Consider the following 16,826-nt stretch of genomic DNA (forward strand, 5'->3'; position numbering starts at 1 on the left):
CACTCTGTCGGGGAGACACGAGTGGTGCGGGCGACATCCAGCGGAGAATTATGGAGTGTGGAGCTTCCGGGTTCCTGGTTGATTTTCTCACGGTGAAGGACGATTCGCTTCAGACGGCGACTGCTGACGCGATTGCTGCTGTTTGCGATGACAACCAGGACAACCAGGTATAACGGGTGTGGGGATGAAGCTTGTTGTGAATTGTGACCTAAATATTAATCCACACTTGTGGGATTTTGCACCTGTTGAAGAACTGAATATTTTCAGTCAAGAAGTGAAGTCGTTGTTTATATTGCTTGCAGTAATCATTTTGTTTGGCCGGTGTTGTTTTTACAAAAGATTTACTGAAATATTAAAATTGGTCTTTTTTGTTGTTTCCTAAATGTCAGAAAGTTAAAAATTTATCCAAAGATTTTACACAGAACGAATTTGTTCAAATCGGAGTGTTAGTGCCGCTGGTGGCGATATTGCGAGGTCATTGCATTCCCGCTCAGATAAAAGCTGCGCTTGCTGTTGGATGCATCACTAGAGGGAACCAGGCAGCCCAACACGAGGCGTCGTTAGAAGAAGCTCCGACCGCTCTGTGTCGTCTGTTTCAAGTAAGTAGAGAATGAAGTTACAAAAATCAAGTTTGTCAAGTTTAAAGAATTTCTCATTGAAACCTTGTGACTTTTAGTGGAACTCTTTTCCGGCATTTTTTTGATTTTTTCTTTCCATTTTGCAAAAAAAACATGAATCAACCCAATGTAAAGATTTCCATCAACTTTTATTTTCGTAACAGATTTGGTCGGATGAGGTGAAGGAACGCGGCGCATGCGCACTGTGGTCGTTGGCCGGTCACCACCCTGAGCAGCAGAGAGCAATTGCTCGCAGAATCGGGACGAGTCAAATCATTGACATGTTACTCAGCAAATCCGACACGCTTCAGTTGATCGGTAAAAAGTTGCTTTATTTCTGATATTTGAAATAAAACAAACGAATAATATTAAAAATGAAACAGTGTATGTCGGAAAACAAAATGAGTTCAGGAAACACAAGATCCCAATCAGTGGAAGTTGTCGCTAAAAAGATTCTTCGCGGAGTATTTTAGCAAAACGATTTTTTGATGTCAATGGCTGGAATGTATTGACTCGTTTGTAGGTTGCCAGGCGGTGGCAGCATGGAGCTGGAAAAGTTCATCGAGTCAGGCGCGTTTGTCACGTGACAACACTATCCCTCCGCTCATCCGGTTGCTCAGGTTGGGGAAAACCAGTCGGAAAGTCGTCATGGGAACACTGGACGCTATTAACAAGATGTGCATTGGTGCGTGACCATTTTTCCTACCTCTGTAACGTGCATTTCAGGTATTATAATAACGACAATGGCTGCGCGTGAAGCTTTTTTGTTTTCGAAAGCGTTAGAGGGAGCTTGAACGTCTGGTGTTGTTTTTTTTACCTATTTGAAAATATTGGTTTCGTTCAGAATGCAATATTTTGTGTTTGTAAAATCAGTGAATTTCCTAAAGTTTGTTTTTGATAAATTTGTTTATTATTATTTCACTTTATTTTCACATCGGTCCAGGTGTAGCCCACATAAACAACAAGAACTCTCAACTCACAATTGCCGAAGAGGGCGCCATTGAGCTGCTGGTCAACAGAGTGTGGAAAACGTCACGTGACGAGAAGATGACGCGATGCCAGAAATTACGTCATAGAGTCGCGATTAAACAAAAGATGTTTGTTCTAAAGGTCGATCTTCTCCATTGTTTATCGTGTCTTGTTAGCGGTTGTCAGGAGAACGAAGACAAACTGAACGAATTGGACGGATTCGGATTCGAAATTATTCTGCAAGTCTGCAACTCGCCCAGTATGGTGGGTTTGTTGTAAAACCTTTGTGATGTAATAAAGAATGCTCAATATATAGTACCGGGTGGGTAATCCCCACCTCTACTACTTGTTTCCCACAACTCCTGTTGAATCTGCGAAGCTTGCTTTAAGCCAGGGTATTTACTTTCTATTGAAATTTACGTACAAATAATTGGCGATAAAGTTAATTGCGTGTGCATAGTTTATGTGTGAACGAATTGGAAGTAATTTTTACAAGCATATGTTTTGTTCTTTTTAAGGCGGAGAAATTACAAGCAGTATCCACTCTAACCATGTTCGCATTCAACCGAATCCAACAACAACAACGGATTTCACGCTTGGGTGGTTTGAGCCTCACAACGTTTGAGGAGTTATTTCGGTGCAAGGATCCGATTTTTGAAACTACCGCAGCTTTTCAGGTAAAGTTGGAAAGAAATATCTTGTATCTTAGACAGCTTTGTGAGATGAATAAAAACCTCATGCAATAATATAAACCTTGTGTGGAACGAAATCGTGGAGGAAGTGGTTTTAAGTTATAGCAGTTGTGTATTTAACAGCTGGTTGTTCTCGCTCGCATCATAACAAACACTTCCCTTGTCGAATCTTCTGCTAGAGGCGTCATTACGCTCGTCAACTTCCTCGATGACGTCAACGATGACGTAGTGGCAATGGCAGGTACGTGTTGAAATATATATTCGACTTTTTGGGTGATTTGTATTGACAGATTTTATATTGACATTTTTCTATTTCCACGTGGTTTAAACTTTATGATGACATTTTTAGGATATTTATCTTTCAACCGAACGGCGAGCAGAGAGTTGATGACGTCATGCAGAGCGACTGAAGGCCTTTGTGTCACTCTTACAGATAATTTGGGTGAAGATGGAAAAGTGTCTGATGAGTTTGTAGCCGAGTTTAAACGACAGGCGACCATCGGTTTGCCGATTGTTAAAAGAAAAGAGGAGTAAGTTCGTTATAATTTGTGTTAACGTACATTCTACTGAGCTTAGACACAAGCTTTCATGCAGCAAAAGTTCTGGGGTTTATTTCAATCATAAAAATATCAACCTTTGTTTATTCAGGGCCGTCAAGACCTCAAACAGCGCAAACGAGGGCAAACACCTTACATGTTAACGGGTAGGAAATGCCTCGTAGTGTACGTTAAAATACAGGAACACTGAAATGTGGATTTTTTCAGAGCTGCTCACCGGACGATGAGAGCACGTTCGATTTCCCCAGCCAACAGAAAAGTTTCTACAAACAAATAAAACTTTTCTGTTCCTTTGTTTTACTTATTGTATGCAGTTGCGCGACAAGTTCGTGTAGTTTGTAAATATTTCACTGTGAATATTTGTATGCTTCCTGTATTATGTGAAAGATACGATGCTGTTTTTTTATGTTCTTGCATTCCTTTTTGAAGTGACACGTTTTGTGAGATTTATAAAACTGTGAACATCCCAGATTCTTCCACTGATGTAACATTTTTTTACTCATAATTGCATCGTGTGTACTTAGTAAAGAATGTTTGACAAAGTTAGACATATGCATATTTACCTTAAATTTTTGTAGAAATCGAGTAGCTTTACTACAATAAATTGTTGGCTTCCAACCGAATATTTGCAATATAGAATATTGCTCGTTCATGCAAAATGTATATCAACTTGATTCAATCTGGCTATTTTGTGTATACAAAAAAAATTAGGTGATTATTGCAAGTCAGCAATCAGCATTAGAAAAGTTAATGTTCTGGTTGCGAGGATAAAATCGCTGTTCCTGTTGGAAAATCACTGAAGCGTGCAAGAGACGAATTTGTTTTGTTTACATTTTCTCGGGAATTAGTTTGTTTAAGAACTTGCTGCTACAGTATTTATGTAGTTAACCGTAAGCAGGTTTCTTTATCTGTGAAAAATCACCTTTGCATCTGCGCTTAAATGGTTTTTCTGGGTCGGATTGGAATAATTGTTGTTATAGTGTAATTTTATCAAAAATTTGCAAGGGCAAACAGAGTCAGTGTGTTGTTCTTTAAATATACAATAAATTTCATGACCTTGTCTTCTGTAAACCAAAGTGCTTATGTGTTGTGGAAGTGATATTAAATATAAAACACCGCATATTTCATCGGAAAACTTGAAATTATGAAGAGAAACAAAGACGTTTCAATAGATGTTGGAACAGCAGTGAATGCACTTTGCCTCAGTAAGGACAACAGTAAAGTGGTCATCGCTGGACGGTCTCTGTTAAAAATTTATCATGTTGATGAGGTTAATGGTTTCAGCGAGCACCTTAATCTTCATGTTGGAAGAAAACAGGTTTGCTCCGATGGAATTAATGTGTGCAACTAAGTTTGATAGTGCTGATTGTGTTTCGTTTCATGCTACAAGTGTAGGTTTTTGCAATTGCTGTTGTATTTTTAAGGGAGGCATATTGGTATTTTTCTTTGCTCATGACTGGACAAAGCCAGTTACCACCCAACAAAATAATACATCATAAGTTATTGAAATCAAATTAGCTTTTACCTGTGGCTGCATGCTTAACCTAATTTTTCAAGATTACAATTGCTGTTCATCAGCATAATTAGTTCACACATACACAATTGATAAAAATTATTTTTTTTATTTCAGGGTTTGAACATGAGTTGTTCTGACTTGGGTTGGAGTCCCGTGGATGAAAATTTGATCGCAACTGCTGCTACTAATGGAGCGGTTGTAGCTTGGGATTTAAACACTCCTGGTCGTGAGAAAAAGCTCGCTATATTGTCTGAACATCGTCGCACGGTCCAACTCTGATGGAAATCTTTTGCTAAGTGGATCACAGGTGTTATATATATATGGATGGTTTTTAAATAAAAATGAGTTTCTTACATAGATGGGACCTGTCAAGACTGTTAGACAAGTTTGTTTAAATTTGCATTTTTATGTGACACAAGCCTTTTTCGCAATCACAAATCTTGATCGATAAAATTTAGTTTGGTGCACAATGTAACTTGTAACACGTCTTACAGGAGCACGTACATTTTTCTGTTACAAATTTTCTGTATTACAAGTGTTAATTTGCTTTTGGCTGCAAACAAGTCAAAGCAGAGTGTAAAGTTTATAAAAATATATTTTATGTGTTTATTCAAATAACAAGCTTAGAAGCCATATTGTATCATTTGTTTGTTAAAGGACGGAACGATGAAGCTGTTTGATTTGAGGAGAGGGGAAAGTACCTACACGTTTCAAAGCAAAGCTGATGGCGTGAGAAGTGTTCAGTTCAATCCTCATGAATATTTTATTTTTGCTGCTAGCTTCGATAATGGTTATGTACAAGTAAGTTTTAGGGGTGTGCTAACTTATATAAAAATACCTGCAGACAATTTTCAACTGAATCTGGATATTTAATGCTGTCATGTTGTGAACATGTTATCATGGAAATATAATAAAATAATAATGCCAGAAACACATGGATGTCATAGAATAAATAAAACAACTCAAACCGACTCAAGGAATCTTACATTAAAATGATTTTTGTTAAAATCACCTCACTGTTATATTCTAACACAGCGTGGTCCAACTACAGGCCCGCGGGCCAATTTTGGCCCATGATCTAATTTCCGTTTGCCCGAGAATTGTAACCTGACTTGAAACACAACTTTGTACCATTGTCTTTGCATGGCCACAACCAAATTCCTGTTTACACGACCCCTTTCGTTATAAGAAGCTGCTCGACCACAAATCGCATTGATTAAAAATTGAGTTGTGCTATTCGTGTAATAGTAATTTCGATCCGTACTTCCGTATGTACAATGGCCCGCGGGATAAACTAACGGTTTGTTATGGCCTGCGACGAAATTTAGTTGGACCACACTGTTCTAACATATAAAACCAATTTAAAATGTAAGTTTTTTTGAAATATTTGGTCTGTCCTTTTGGTAAATATAAATGCAGTGAAACAGTAAACCAGTGCTTGTGATACTAAAAATGTTCTCAGTTTAAATGCAAACTCAGCATTTTAGTGAGAGCAAATTAGAATTTTGCACCAAAAGTTTTCATGTTAATTTTTGTTGTTGTTGTTACTAGATATGGGATTACAGGCGACCTACAGGTTACGTTCACCAGTTTATCGCACACAAGGGATCTGTGTATACTCTCGACTGGCACCCGGAACCACATCACAAAATGACTCTTGCCACTGGAGGGCGTGATAACATGGTTAAGGTGGGTGATTGTAATAACACGAATAAGTTTTCAACTCTGTTTTTGCATCTGTAAAAGGTGCTTTTCATGTCATTGCTGGTAACGGATCTAATCATTGTCGGTGTTAAATATTGTTTTCCAATGTTTCCACTTGTCACATTCCAGGTTTGGTCGATTGAAAACAACAGGGAGAAAGAAATAAACAATGTTCCAACCATGTCGTCCGTAGCTTCGGTTAAATGGAGACCCCACCATCCCGAGCAACTTGCTACTATATCTATGATGCTTGAATTCAGCGTGAACATTTGGCATCTGCATAGGAAATATGTCCCATTTGCTCATTTCCAGGTATGAATTATAATTGTAGTTGTATCAAACAACCATTTGTTTTTTGATTAATTTACTTTTTAAACAATGAACTGAACATATTTTAAGGATCACACAGACAGCCCCTCTGGAATAGTTTGGAAAAAGTCAGATCCAAATTTTATTTTGTCATGTTCGAAAGATGGCCGTCTCATGATGCATTCATTACTTGACGCTTCTTGTCCAGCTAAGCAGGCCATGAGTAGTGGACTTGCCATCAGCTCATGTGGTCATATCGCCCTCGCAAGTCAAGCCACAGCATCAACACCAAGGGCACAGAGTCCCACTGGTTCTGCTTCAAAATTACCAACAATATTTGATTGATTTGGACGGTTTGAGTATTTCCAGTCCTCCTTCGCCAGTTGCATTTCAAAGACAAAACAACTTTCTTAATTCCAGATCAAAGTTCAGAATATTTTCAAGCACCAAGTCTGATTTAAAACCAAGTTCTGACTTTGATGATTATCCAACTATGACAGACTCTGTTGTAGAGCAATTAACTCTTAACCAATTTAGGTTTGTTGCGAAAAACTATGTTTTAGATGGAAGTGGGACAAAAATGACATTCGAAGAGCTTTGCTCGCACAACTCTGATGTTGCTTTGAAAGGTGGATTCTGTAATGTTGCTCGGACGTGGAAATTGCTTGTAGTTTTTTTCAACAAAGAGATTCATTTGAACAAATCACAACCTGAAGTTTCAGAAAAGTTGGAAAAAGCAGAGGCCAAAAACAAAAGACACTCACTTACTGTGAAAAAGGTGAGGTGGTTTTAGTGACACAATATGTGCTACTGAATAAACAATTGTTGCAGATCTTCACCTAATAAATAGTTGCGAAATGCCTGGTATGCAGACACATAATTATGCCATGTTTTTTGAGGGGTGGAATCGAAGGATTCTTGTGACCATGGTTTGATGTTTAAAAAACAAAATGATTTTCTAAAGTTATGGCAGTATTTGTTCATAACATGGCATGGCAAATATTGATTATCACTAATTGTTGGACAGGAATTTTACCAAGATTGCTTCTACACACAATAACTGATTTGTGTTTGCTGTAGGATGAACTGCATGGTTCGCATGCATTGAATGGCTCAGCAATCCATGGTGGGGAAGCTGATCAACGTTCTGATGATGGAAGACTTGAGGTAGAAGATTATCTCACTGATATCGCTCGAGGACGACAATCAGAACCTGATCTCTACATGACAGATGATGACCCTGGGTAGTTTAGAGATATTATTCTCAAATATAAAATCATGCAAAGTTTGTTGCAACACAATTGTGCAAAAACTAGTAAAAGAATATATTATCATGCTTTCCTGTTGCTGCATCCGCAACAAAATTCACGGTGTTATCTACAATTAAACACCAAGATGTCCAAAATTAAAACATGTAGTGGAAATTATAATCTGTAATCAGGTTTAATGATTTAGGTTTGGTTATGGTGGAATGACATCAGAAGCTGAGTTTTTGTCTGAGCACGAATATCTTGTTCCAGCTGAAGCTTTCCAACAGAGAGAGGTGTGATCGATATATAGATAGATAGATAGGCCACAGTGTTTTGTGTTGCTAAACATATGGTTGCTGTGAACACCGTTTTAAGGTTACACTAAGTAATGAAAGATGTAAGAAACAATCTCCTGTCTTTTTCAGGACATCGAACCGGACGCGGAATCAAAGTTTGGTCGAATAGTTGCACCTTCTGGAATGAACATTGAAAATGAATCTGAAAAACGAATCCTGACTGCTCACGGTGGGAGGTGGCATGAGAAGGTCGTTACCTGCTGATGAGGAGCTTAACATCTCAGATGGAGTCATCAGTGTGTGTCCCACTCTCTGGCCGGTCCCACTCGATTCAATTAAAGAAGAGATTGCCTGTCAGCAATTAGAGTGAGTTTGCGCAGTTTAAAATATTCCGACAAAACATCGTATTTTTGAAATTGACAAAGAAATGCAACGATTCATCAACAGCATATTTTTAAAACAACAGAACTAACACTCACCAGACAATGAGATAAAATAATCTGCCAACTGCTTGTACATAGGTAAAAGTCTTTACAAGAATGTTTATTCACTCAAAAATAGTTCTTGTCTTGAATTTATTTTTTTATTTTCTCAAAACATTCACAGGTCTCAACATGCTACATGTGTTGTATTCAATGTATTTTCAGATTTTTTGCTGAAATGAATGGTGTGCAAAGTCCAGTGTGTATGCTGCTTGCAATGTCATCCTATCCATCCACATATAACCTTCCTATTGATGTTGAGACAGTTGATCATTGGCAAAACTCCTACCTTGATTTGTTGGCAAAGAACAGGTTATGGATACAACATGCTCAGGTGGAATAACTACTGTATGTTTTGTTTCAATTTGCAGTTAATTCTTTTCTTGTTAATTTTTTAGTTTTTATTTTATGTTATGCCAATACCAATACAATTACTTTTAGTTTGAAACTTGGACATCAACAAATTAAACTCTTTTTCGCATTTGTTGATGAACGTAATTTTCGTTCAGGTTGTAAAACTGAGCCAAGTTCCTGCAATCCAATCTCTCTCATCCTCTTCAACTTTCACCCTGGGCTGCCAAGTCTGCCAACGACGAATGCCCCAGAGTAACCCCTGGTCATGTGACTGACACATTGATGCGGAACACAAAAACAAACCAGTCACGTGTTTCTACTGTCAACTTCAAGTGCGCGGACTCTACACATATTGTCAAGGCTGTAGCTTCGGGGGACATTCCAACTGTGTGACAACTTGGATAAAACAATGTCAGAAAAACGATATTCCTATAACATGCAGATATCACTGTCTGTAACATCAATAAAAATGAATGCAAGCTGATGTCTTGACTCGACCGCAGGCAAATACATGGTTGTTTATGGTTGTACGAATTACTAACACAGGAACTAGACAGGATCGCTCTACTGTGAAAACCCGTACTTGGCAACCTCATCTGCAATAGCCAACCTTCACATATGATATCGCGATATATTTCTGCGTGGTATGGTTAGTGATGTATATGTGTAGATCGTTAGTAAAGTTGTGTGCTGACTCACCAGTGTATCTTGGCCATTATAAACTACCTACAAATCTCTGAAATCGCGTAGCTCAGTTGGTAGAGCGTTGGGTCTGGTTAACCCATTGCCTTTAGTTTGAAACATACCAGCAGGTGGGGTTATTTTGCATATCTCGCTCCGACTTGTCGGAAAAAAGTGGTCGATACTGTCGGCGTACGCCCCCGCTGCGGGACCGTGGGGTACACTGCGTCTCGGGCCTCGCACACAAAGGATCCGACCGAGTCTCGATGGCAATTCGGCCTCGTTATCTCAAGGTTACTGTTGGAGTTAAAGAACTCCTTTACACAAGTCTGTGCGTCTTCTAAATAGTCTAACTTCGACTAAACACACATCCACCAAGCTTCAAACCAGTCCAAAGGTGTTCATAAATCCGTTTATTGTTTATAATCCAGTAATATAATACAACACAGCACAGAAGTTTCTTCAAAACATGGAGAGGGCTAAAGCAAAACCAACAGCCCAGACGCTTACACAGCAACAGTTAAAACACACTGATTTGGCAGGCGTAAGTCGCTCTGCTTATATAGTCTGTGGTTGGCCACAAGTATTGATAACTTATTTGGAGTTGTTGCGCAACTTTAATGCAACTTAAAGTTGGCCGATTTGGTCGATTACGTCAGTTATTTATATAGCTTGATTATCTAAGTGCCCTAAATAGGTTGTTTATGTTTAGGTTGACTTTGTTTTCCGAATCACTAAAAGTAGTTATGTTAATTTAGGCTTTATTTATCATTTGCGAAAGAAGTACTTGTGTTTAAATTTTGGCAAAGAAATTCCTTTCATTATTTTAACTTGATTTACACAGTTAGTTTTGTTGCCTAAGTTACCTATATGACTTTATTGCCCAAATTACATGGTTACTATAATGTGGCTGCTTCTACCGGCTACAATTTTTTCACCTGTCACCAGCTCGGCAGGTGTTTCCTATTAAATTGTCCGATCAGGAATTGACCTAAACCGGAAATGAGTTCTTCTTTTTTCCCATGTCGTTTTATTGGACATCACAACTCGGACATGCGTTGAACGCGTGATTACAATGACTTTGGTTATAACTCTCGGTCATAAGTAGGCCTATACGCTTTGGGCTTTTTTAGTATATACATGTATTGTGCGGCGACAATACTCTAACCACCTCACGAACGGTCGATTTCCTTGGTTCATCCATGGCGTGGTTAAACCAGCGCTTTGGACACGTTTGTTGGAAATATCATTCTTTCCGAACTAAAATAATTATTAAGGCATTGCACAGAGGTATTTTGAAAACAAGAAAACATCTTACATAAACGAAACGTTTCGTTCACCACGTGCTGATAGACAATGGTACACATGTCCTATAGTGTCGAAATTCACGGCCTTCAAACAAATCCCGCAAAAAAACATGACGCTCTTTGTACGTAATAAGGTTTGTGCTATAATGAACCTAATATTGGAGTTGTACTATTGCTTAGTCTCGTGAAAACGCAAGTTTAAGTAGCTACGCAAGAGCCGGGGAAATCCCCATCGTCCGTTCGTGACGTGTTAGAGTATCTACATGAAAAAGTAGCCTAGGCCCAGACTCCTTTATTGCCCTAGCTGCGATTCCAGTGAACTAAATTACAAAGGATACGTTAAATTACTGTTCCCAAGCCTGAATCACGTTTTCCTAATTGTTATTTTGTTGCTTGTCATAAGCTGTCTTGATTTTGTGATATCTTTTCAATTTGTGTTTATTCGAACATGATATTTAATTTTGTTTTAAAAAAACAATTTTGACGAAATGACGGAAGTTGGAAATCTTATTACACTCGCGGCATCTATTGGTTGGTCGTAATGTGCTCAATTTACAAACAGATATTAACTAAAATATTAAATCTTTAAATCAAAAGTGTAAATTTTTGTTTTTGAAACTGCACGTATTTTAATTGCCAAAAAAATCGGCCCGGTGTTCCATCCTAATATTATTTCTATTCGTTTAAAAACCCCTACCGGCATCGTTAAAGTTTCGGTCTTGGTGACCGCTGCGGAAGAAAAAAAAATGGCGGAAGTTTTGTTTTTGTTAAATTTATTTAATTTTGAAGAATCACGAAATCACAAATAATTATGAGGAACATGAGGTAGTTTTTGTGTTGATATGAACCACTGGAGTCTGAATCGAAAGGGGGACTGTTTATCCAAACCGTCAACTTCCGGCTGAAAAGTCACAAAAGTTTTGATTTTATTAAAATTTACAAATTAATCTTTTAAATTAAATCCTCACAGGAACTCTCATATTCTCAAGTGCGTGCTTCACCATCTTAATCGAATCCGGATCCAATCCGCAGTTACGCAGATCCAACCTCCACCCAACCTTCGGTAAAATCCCACAAATTTTTTCCACATCTTCTCTTCGATGAAAGTCGTTTCCACTCAGGTCGAGATATAACAACTATTCAAAATATAAACATTGTTTGTAGGAAATGTTTTGATGCTCTTTAAACCAGGAATAAACAAATATTAAAACTGGAAAAGAGTAAAAAATACACAAACAAAATTTATTCCCTAAACTACAATAAAAATATTTTATGTCATTTTTCTTTAATTCGAAAACTTTGGTAAAAAATGCTTTTATTCAAATAAAAACTTATTCAGAAAATGAACAAAAACCGAACAAACCCCGTATTCCATTATTTTTATTGCTTCACAAATAATCGTTAAATCTTCGGAGTTCAGGCCGCAATCCCCCAGCCCCAGCAACAAATATGCTCTTGTAACTTTTGGTAAAAATTCCGACAAAACCTCAAGGATTGAGTGAAGTCGGGTTCGGGTAAAATTCAACTTCTCAGGACAAAACCTAGCGAATTTTTCTAGATGGCATTTTTGGATTTCCTTCAAATCCAGAAATAAATCTGAAACAAAACCGAAGCAAGTTTATAAAAAAACAGATGTCTGGTTTCCAGTTTTAATAAAATCACTTAAAATAAAACTTACTTTATTCTTGCACAGAATTCCCCACGTTTAAGTCGGATTTAATCAACACAAGAACCAACAAATCAATCCAATATAAAAAGTTTAAATTATCACAAAATATTATGAAAGAAATAAACACGACCTTCCTTTACAAGGTTTTTTCACAACTGATAAAAACTGCATTGAGTGTTCGGTTCCAACAATGGCTGTGTGACGTAACAAACCCACCTATTGTTACATAAATAAATGTAATGTTTACAAACACGTATTAAACACTGTTGGCATTCATATCATTTACTCACTCGGTAGATCGTATCGCTGTGGTTGAGATTGGAGATATCTTGAAAGCGCATCCAATAATTTCGCACTTTTATCTGGAAAACAAGAAAGACCAACATTTGCAATGGAAATTGTAAAATTGCATTTGGTTGGACGAATTATTTGCACTCATATATATTTTTACAAACACAGCCATTATTTGTAGAAGATTTGCGTTACCATGTGCTGTGTTAAAAAACGCTGTGCACCTAACCGCAGTGCTGTGAAATTGTTGAGTTTAAATATGTTAATTCAAATAGCATACGGGAACATCAAATGCAACAAAACCTTTTTGTTGAATGCTGGGGAATGTCATCTGGCTAGTGGAACTAGTAGCACATCCAGGGTCCAAGTTGGTTTCGGTATTGTCACTTCTTGAATCTGTCAGCAAAACAAAAATTATGACACAAAAAGCAGTAACATTTTATGCAATGGCATGATTGGCATAATAGCCCTACTGCGTAGGTCCTTTCTTGGCGATCACAGCTAACGTATCGCGATCATTAGTTTGCAGGCTTGGCAGCCCAGGCATTGGAGCCGAGCTGGATCAGCCACTTTTTCCTGACAAGTCGGAGCAAGATTTGAAAAATCAGGTGAGGTTTGAACTCATGACCCTGGGCCAACCAACGCTCTACCAACTGAGCTACAGGAGATCTATACCACTAATATTTCATGCAATGGCATGATTGGCAGTATCGCCAAGCAAGGAACTGTGCAGTTGGGCGATCATGCCATTGCATGAAATATTACTGCGTTATCTGATACGGTGGTAGAGATCCCCTACGTGTATGTGAAGGTTGCCTGGCAAGTTGTGCGCTTGCGCACCAGTGTCCCTTCGCCACAATATACCCCGTGAAACCACTGAGCTCATATAGCTCAGTTGGTAGAACGTTGGGCCTGGTCAGCCCAGGGTCGTGAGTTCAAACCTCACCGGGAGCTTGATTTTTCAAATTTTGCTCCGACTTGTCAGGAAAAAGTGGCTGATCCAGCCAGGCAGCAATGCGTGGGGTGCCAAGCCTGCAAACATTATGACACAAAATATACAGATTAAGGAATGTACTTACAACTTTCCTTTCCAAGCAAGAGGCCACAAACAAATCGTCGCGTCATGTTCCAGTGTTCTTCTCGAACCAATGTATCAAGGAATTTGTCGAAGTCTTCATCTGGCATGAACAAGGAAATGTACGAAGCAGCAGAAAATTCCTGAATCATTTGGTGAACAAAGAAAAAACAAGAAGCTGCAACATCGAAAACTTTTCTTTCTGAAAACCACGAATATTTTGGTAGTTTTATTATAACATCTTGTACTTTAAGATACTCCAGGCCCACATTTGAGAGTTCTTGGTGGGTAAATACAACAGTTTTACGAGTCATTCCATTATATGCCATTCTGCCAAGTGCTTCTCTCAAAAAGTGTATACTACCCTTAGCATGCTCGGATGCATCGAGTTGTTGCAAAACAACATCAAATAAGCTTGTAATTGTGCCAAAACAGTTTTTGTCACCAAACAAACCAGCATACACAGCAAACTGCAAAAGTAATGGATTGTGACAAAAGTCTAGCATTTCTGGAGTTTCTTTAAGTTTTTCCCACAGTTCGTTTGCCTTTTCTCCAGCAAAGAAATCAAATAGCTTCTTCGTGTTTTCTGTAGTAAGGTCACGGATATATATAGTGGGTTTTGGACGAAGTCCCACAGGAATGGAAAGCAGTGAATGAGGACGTGATGTAAAGATCAATGATGATTTTTTGAACAGGGTTTTGCTGCAGAGATTAGCAACAAGCTGTTGAACTGTGAACCGAGTTTTATAATCTGTATTAATTCGCCTTATATTTTCTAATGACCATGTTGCCTGGTCCAGACCATCAAATACCAAAACACATTTTTCTTGGTTTTGTTTCATCCATTTAAATGCAGCATCAAGGTCAGTTTGCTTAACATCTGGAAACTGCCTATCAAGTAGGAGTTCTTGAAGTGTGAGTTTTTCATCTCCATAATCTAAATTCATGAAACTTAGGTGTAACACCAAATATCCATCTTTGTTTTTTCTCAAAAGTTTCTTGGACAAAGTGGATTTCCCTGCACCAGCTGCGCCAATAATGGCAAGAAACTGATCACCACTTTCGATTGTGGAAAGCAGCTCATCAAAAGTTATACGCTCTTCTTTAACTTTATTTTCATTGTACCTTATTGTTGATGGCACAAACTCTTCACCTTTCTTGGTATCAATACCTTGGTAGAAATCACGTTTCTCCAGCTGTGGACAAACATCTGGGATTCCTTCTTCATTTAAACCAGAAAGAGGTGTGACAGACTTAATTTTGTCCTGTTCATGTTTGATGATTTGAATGGCTTCTCGCTGCTTTTTGTCTGCAGACAGAAATATAACTAGAGACAAGTAATTATGGCTCACTAGACATTATCATATGGAAGCATTCGGGCATTATTGTCAGACATTATCTAGGTAAATATTTTAAATGCAGTAAAGAGGATGAAACAGCTTACTTTCATCTGCTTGTTCACCTTCGTTTGATGGACCTGCAAAAATTCACAGTAATCTGACTTTAAGGGTATAAAATCGGCTTTGTATAAAATGAAACGGTTGGTTGGTGCAAAGGTTAAAAAGTTTCATTGCAAAAATTAAATGTGATCATAAACAGAATGTACCATTTAATGTTGCATTAGTTTACAGTGCATTGGTCAGTTGACAAATATACCTGGAGTATTGTAGTTGTTTATTATTGTTGGTTGATTGACATTGCCCTGAACTGCAGCAATGCTACCAGCTATGGTTGCTCCTGGTGCTGATATGTGCTGTGTGGAATCTGATTCAAAGTTAATATCTTGTTAGTGCCTGAAATATCATTTGTACATTACTTGCCTAAAAACAAAAATTTCATTTTAGTTAGGCTACTTTAATTAAAAAGTTACTATGCATGATACATTCCCAATAAAGCTAAGGTTTACTATGAGGCATAATTGATTTTAGTAACTTTCCATCCAATTTTATGTAATAAAGGAGAGAATAACGCATTAGACCTGCTTTCTGTTGGACAACTTTTGAACCAGATTCTGAAATTGTTGTAGTCATTCTTCTTCTATTACTTTCTGTGTCCGTCATGATGTTTGTCGGCAATGTCCCTCTTTCGAAAACAAATGCAGCAACTTGGCACAATTTTTGAAACCTTTTCACTGCAAATAAACATAAATGCAGCTCACAGAAATCACTTCTTTAATCCAAGCTTAAACTACAAAACAAAACCTCAGTACAGATTAATCTAGCAACTCTTTAAAACCAAAGAAAGTCTGCATAAACTTATTTATGTAAATAAAACAGAAAGATATTTCGTTGGTACTCCAGCGCAATCCTTTCACCCTGTATGTGACATTGTGACCTCTGTAACCCAGTTATCGTTGCGCAGACGACTGTGGACGCTACCGCTTTGTGGCACTATTGAGCACACATTTAAAAAATTCGGGTGTTGTGGTCTGTTTAGAACAGTTGAATAATTAAATTGGTCTTTAATCAGGTTTTAAGCAAGCTTGCGTGCTTTCACCAAAAACAGATTTACTAAAATTAAGAAAATAAAAGAAATGGGCTGAGACATCTAAAAAATAGAAAACATAAAAATTTTTGGAATAAGGGTCTGGCCCTTTTTTTCAGAATTTAAATTTGTGTTAAATTGCAGCCAAATTTCAGGCAATTTGGCAGAAAACGAATTGGAATAGGATCCTTATATCCTAAATTAATTTCTGCTCTGGTTATCCAGGCTACTATTGTCTACTATATTTTCTACTTGCAATATGGTTCAGACCCATTCCCATGCGCATAATTCCTTCTTCAATACATTTGAATTTTCGAATATGATCCTGGTATGTCTGGAGTAAACGTGACACAAACATGTTGTTTCACGAAGGACCTGAACTCTGTCTTCACCTGTGTTACGATTTGTTTAATGAAGACTCGTAATGGAGAAGCTAAACGCGCGCTCGACGTTTGGCGTCATAGCTGACAAACAAAATTAATTTGCGCTCTAAGTTCTAAGCAACTTTAAGGTAAAGTAAACCAAGATTTTCGGACGTGTAGCGTCTCGCCCCACATATAATTTTCGATGACT

The 16,826-nt window shown here is 37.9% G+C and overlaps 1 protein-coding gene and 2 pseudogenes across 7 annotated transcripts in view; 2 read left to right on the top strand and 1 right to left on the bottom strand.

Moving 5' to 3' along the window:
* Window positions 1-16,826, bottom strand: part of LOC145904023 (NLR family CARD domain-containing protein 3-like) — a 60,998-nt gene that overhangs the window by 36,413 nt on the left and 7,759 nt on the right. The window contains exons 2-10 of one of the 5 annotated variants that reach the window (XM_082992234.1): window positions 15,748-15,900; window positions 15,426-15,533; window positions 15,214-15,246; window positions 13,774-15,078; window positions 12,998-13,090; window positions 12,694-12,765; window positions 12,098-12,330; window positions 11,703-11,870; window positions 11,501-11,635 (exon numbers count right to left, since the gene is read on the bottom strand). In XM_082992234.1, the coding sequence (XP_082848360.1) occupies window positions 11,534-11,635; window positions 11,703-11,870; window positions 12,098-12,330; window positions 12,694-12,765; window positions 12,998-13,090; window positions 13,774-15,078; window positions 15,214-15,246; window positions 15,426-15,533; window positions 15,748-15,900 (2,267 nt within the window). In that variant the 3' untranslated portion in view covers window positions 11,501-11,533. Of the gene's footprint in view, window positions 1-11,500; window positions 11,636-11,702; window positions 11,871-12,097; window positions 12,620-12,693; window positions 12,766-12,997; window positions 13,091-13,773; window positions 15,079-15,213; window positions 15,247-15,425; window positions 15,534-15,747; window positions 15,901-16,826 lie in introns of those variants that run through there. The other 4 variants (XM_082992238.1, XM_082992237.1, XM_082992235.1 and 1 more) reach the window with 4 other exon arrangements.
* Window positions 45-3,074, top strand: LOC145903598 (ankyrin and armadillo repeat-containing protein-like; annotated as a pseudogene). The gene is made up of 8 exons (XR_014402665.1): window positions 45-167; window positions 423-599; window positions 782-935; window positions 1,141-1,302; window positions 1,561-1,850; window positions 2,105-2,263; window positions 2,402-2,808; window positions 2,927-3,074. The product of XR_014402665.1 is annotated as an ankyrin and armadillo repeat-containing protein-like (transcript).
* On the top strand, window positions 3,980-9,204 carry LOC145903311 (GATOR2 complex protein WDR24-like; annotated as a pseudogene). Its single transcript, XR_014402636.1, has 11 exons — window positions 3,980-4,153; window positions 4,466-4,658; window positions 5,009-5,152; window positions 5,903-6,040; window positions 6,185-6,367; window positions 6,455-7,142; window positions 7,445-7,608; window positions 7,820-7,907; window positions 8,040-8,276; window positions 8,558-8,726; window positions 8,902-9,204. The product of XR_014402636.1 is annotated as a GATOR2 complex protein WDR24-like (transcript).

Source organism: Ascidia mentula, chromosome 5 (genome assembly GCF_947561715.1).
Source record: "Ascidia mentula chromosome 5, kaAscMent1.1, whole genome shotgun sequence".
Taxonomy (NCBI): Eukaryota; Metazoa; Chordata; class Ascidiacea; order Phlebobranchia; family Ascidiidae; genus Ascidia; species Ascidia mentula.